Source organism: Poecilia reticulata, linkage group LG2, assembly GCF_000633615.1.
Source record: "Poecilia reticulata strain Guanapo linkage group LG2, Guppy_female_1.0+MT, whole genome shotgun sequence".
In the NCBI taxonomy this organism is placed as follows: Eukaryota; Metazoa; Chordata; class Actinopteri; order Cyprinodontiformes; family Poeciliidae; genus Poecilia; species Poecilia reticulata.
In genome coordinates, this window is record NC_024332.1 from 41,955,159 (window position 1) to 41,956,274 (window position 1,116).

The 1,116-nt window shown below is 38.8% G+C and overlaps 1 protein-coding gene across 1 annotated transcript in view; it reads right to left on the bottom strand.

The window, feature by feature from the left end:
* Nucleotides 1–21: 21 nt before the first annotated feature.
* The window catches only part of LOC108166921 (interferon alpha/beta receptor 2-like), a 12,134-nt gene continuing 11,039 nt past the window's right edge, over nt 22–1,116 (bottom strand). The window contains exon 3 of the mRNA XM_017308781.1: nt 22–259. Coding sequence (XP_017164270.1) covers nt 88–259 — 172 coding nt within the window. The 3' untranslated portion in view covers nt 22–87. The remainder of the gene's footprint in view (nt 260–1,116) is intronic.

Here is a 1,116-nt window from a genome sequence, read left to right on the forward strand (position 1 = left end):
AGTAGTGAAACAAATTTGGGCGACCTGGGCCATCCTTACATATTTTACATATTTTAGCATAGAGGAATATTAGAACCTTTATGAGGCTCAGAGTTCATRTGTAGATGTTGACTTACTTTCTGTTAAGGGCTGAAAGGTGATTGTAGAGCGAGGAGACTTTGTGTTGTTGTAGGAAGCCTCGACAGCCAGTTCGTGCTTCTTCTCGGGTTTCAGTTTCAAATTGCAGGATGTTGAGTTTACTGGTTTTTGAGAMACCTTTCTGTCATRAATCCCAAAGAAAACAGAAACTGTTAATTTCACRTCTRCGCAGCAAAAGAAACAGCTGAACAGATGCTCTGACACCAGTAGGGGGAGTTTAGCGATGCTTTTGACTTGTTCTTTTTCCAGTCYGGTGCGATTATTCAGCAACGGGAATCAATTTAAAAGCAGGACTTGGCTGCACATGTTTTAGTGCTTTTCGGCGTTTCAGCTGTGATACCTTGKACCGCAGAACTTTTCTGTCCCAACTTGGCCCGGTATCAAAGGAACAGTTTTTTATTTTGGGTTCTTCTATGGCTTTCATCACTTGTGGCGTCCCTCAAGGCTCTATTCTTGGTCCACTAGAATAGAGGACCAAGAAAAGTAGCATGTAGCTAAAAGTAGCTACATGCTACTTTTAGCATGTAGCACTAAAAGTAGTGGATATTCTGATCCACCATCTTGCTGTTGATATTCAAATCTACTTGCCAATTTAGCAAKATAATCACTCTTGAACTGTCTGAATTATATTAAAACTAGGTAGAAAAGGAAATGACAATCKTGACCCTTTGCTGTCAGGAATATGTTTTACTTTAAATTATGCAGACTGCTGTGAAATCAGTTTTTTTTTTCTCCAATTATTTTAAGTTGTGCAGACTGCTGTGAAATCCTTTTTTTTTTCCAATTAAGAGAAATTTCCAGGATGACGTCAGATCTTCCAACCAAAGATCTTGAAAAAGTGATTCATGCTGTCATTAACTCTCGGTTGGATTCTTGTTGGGTTAGATAAATCATCTCTGCATCGCCTACACACCAACCAAGCTACTAAAAGTATCTGGTTCTGGCTTGTTCAGGATTGATTTTAAGATTTTATTGCTT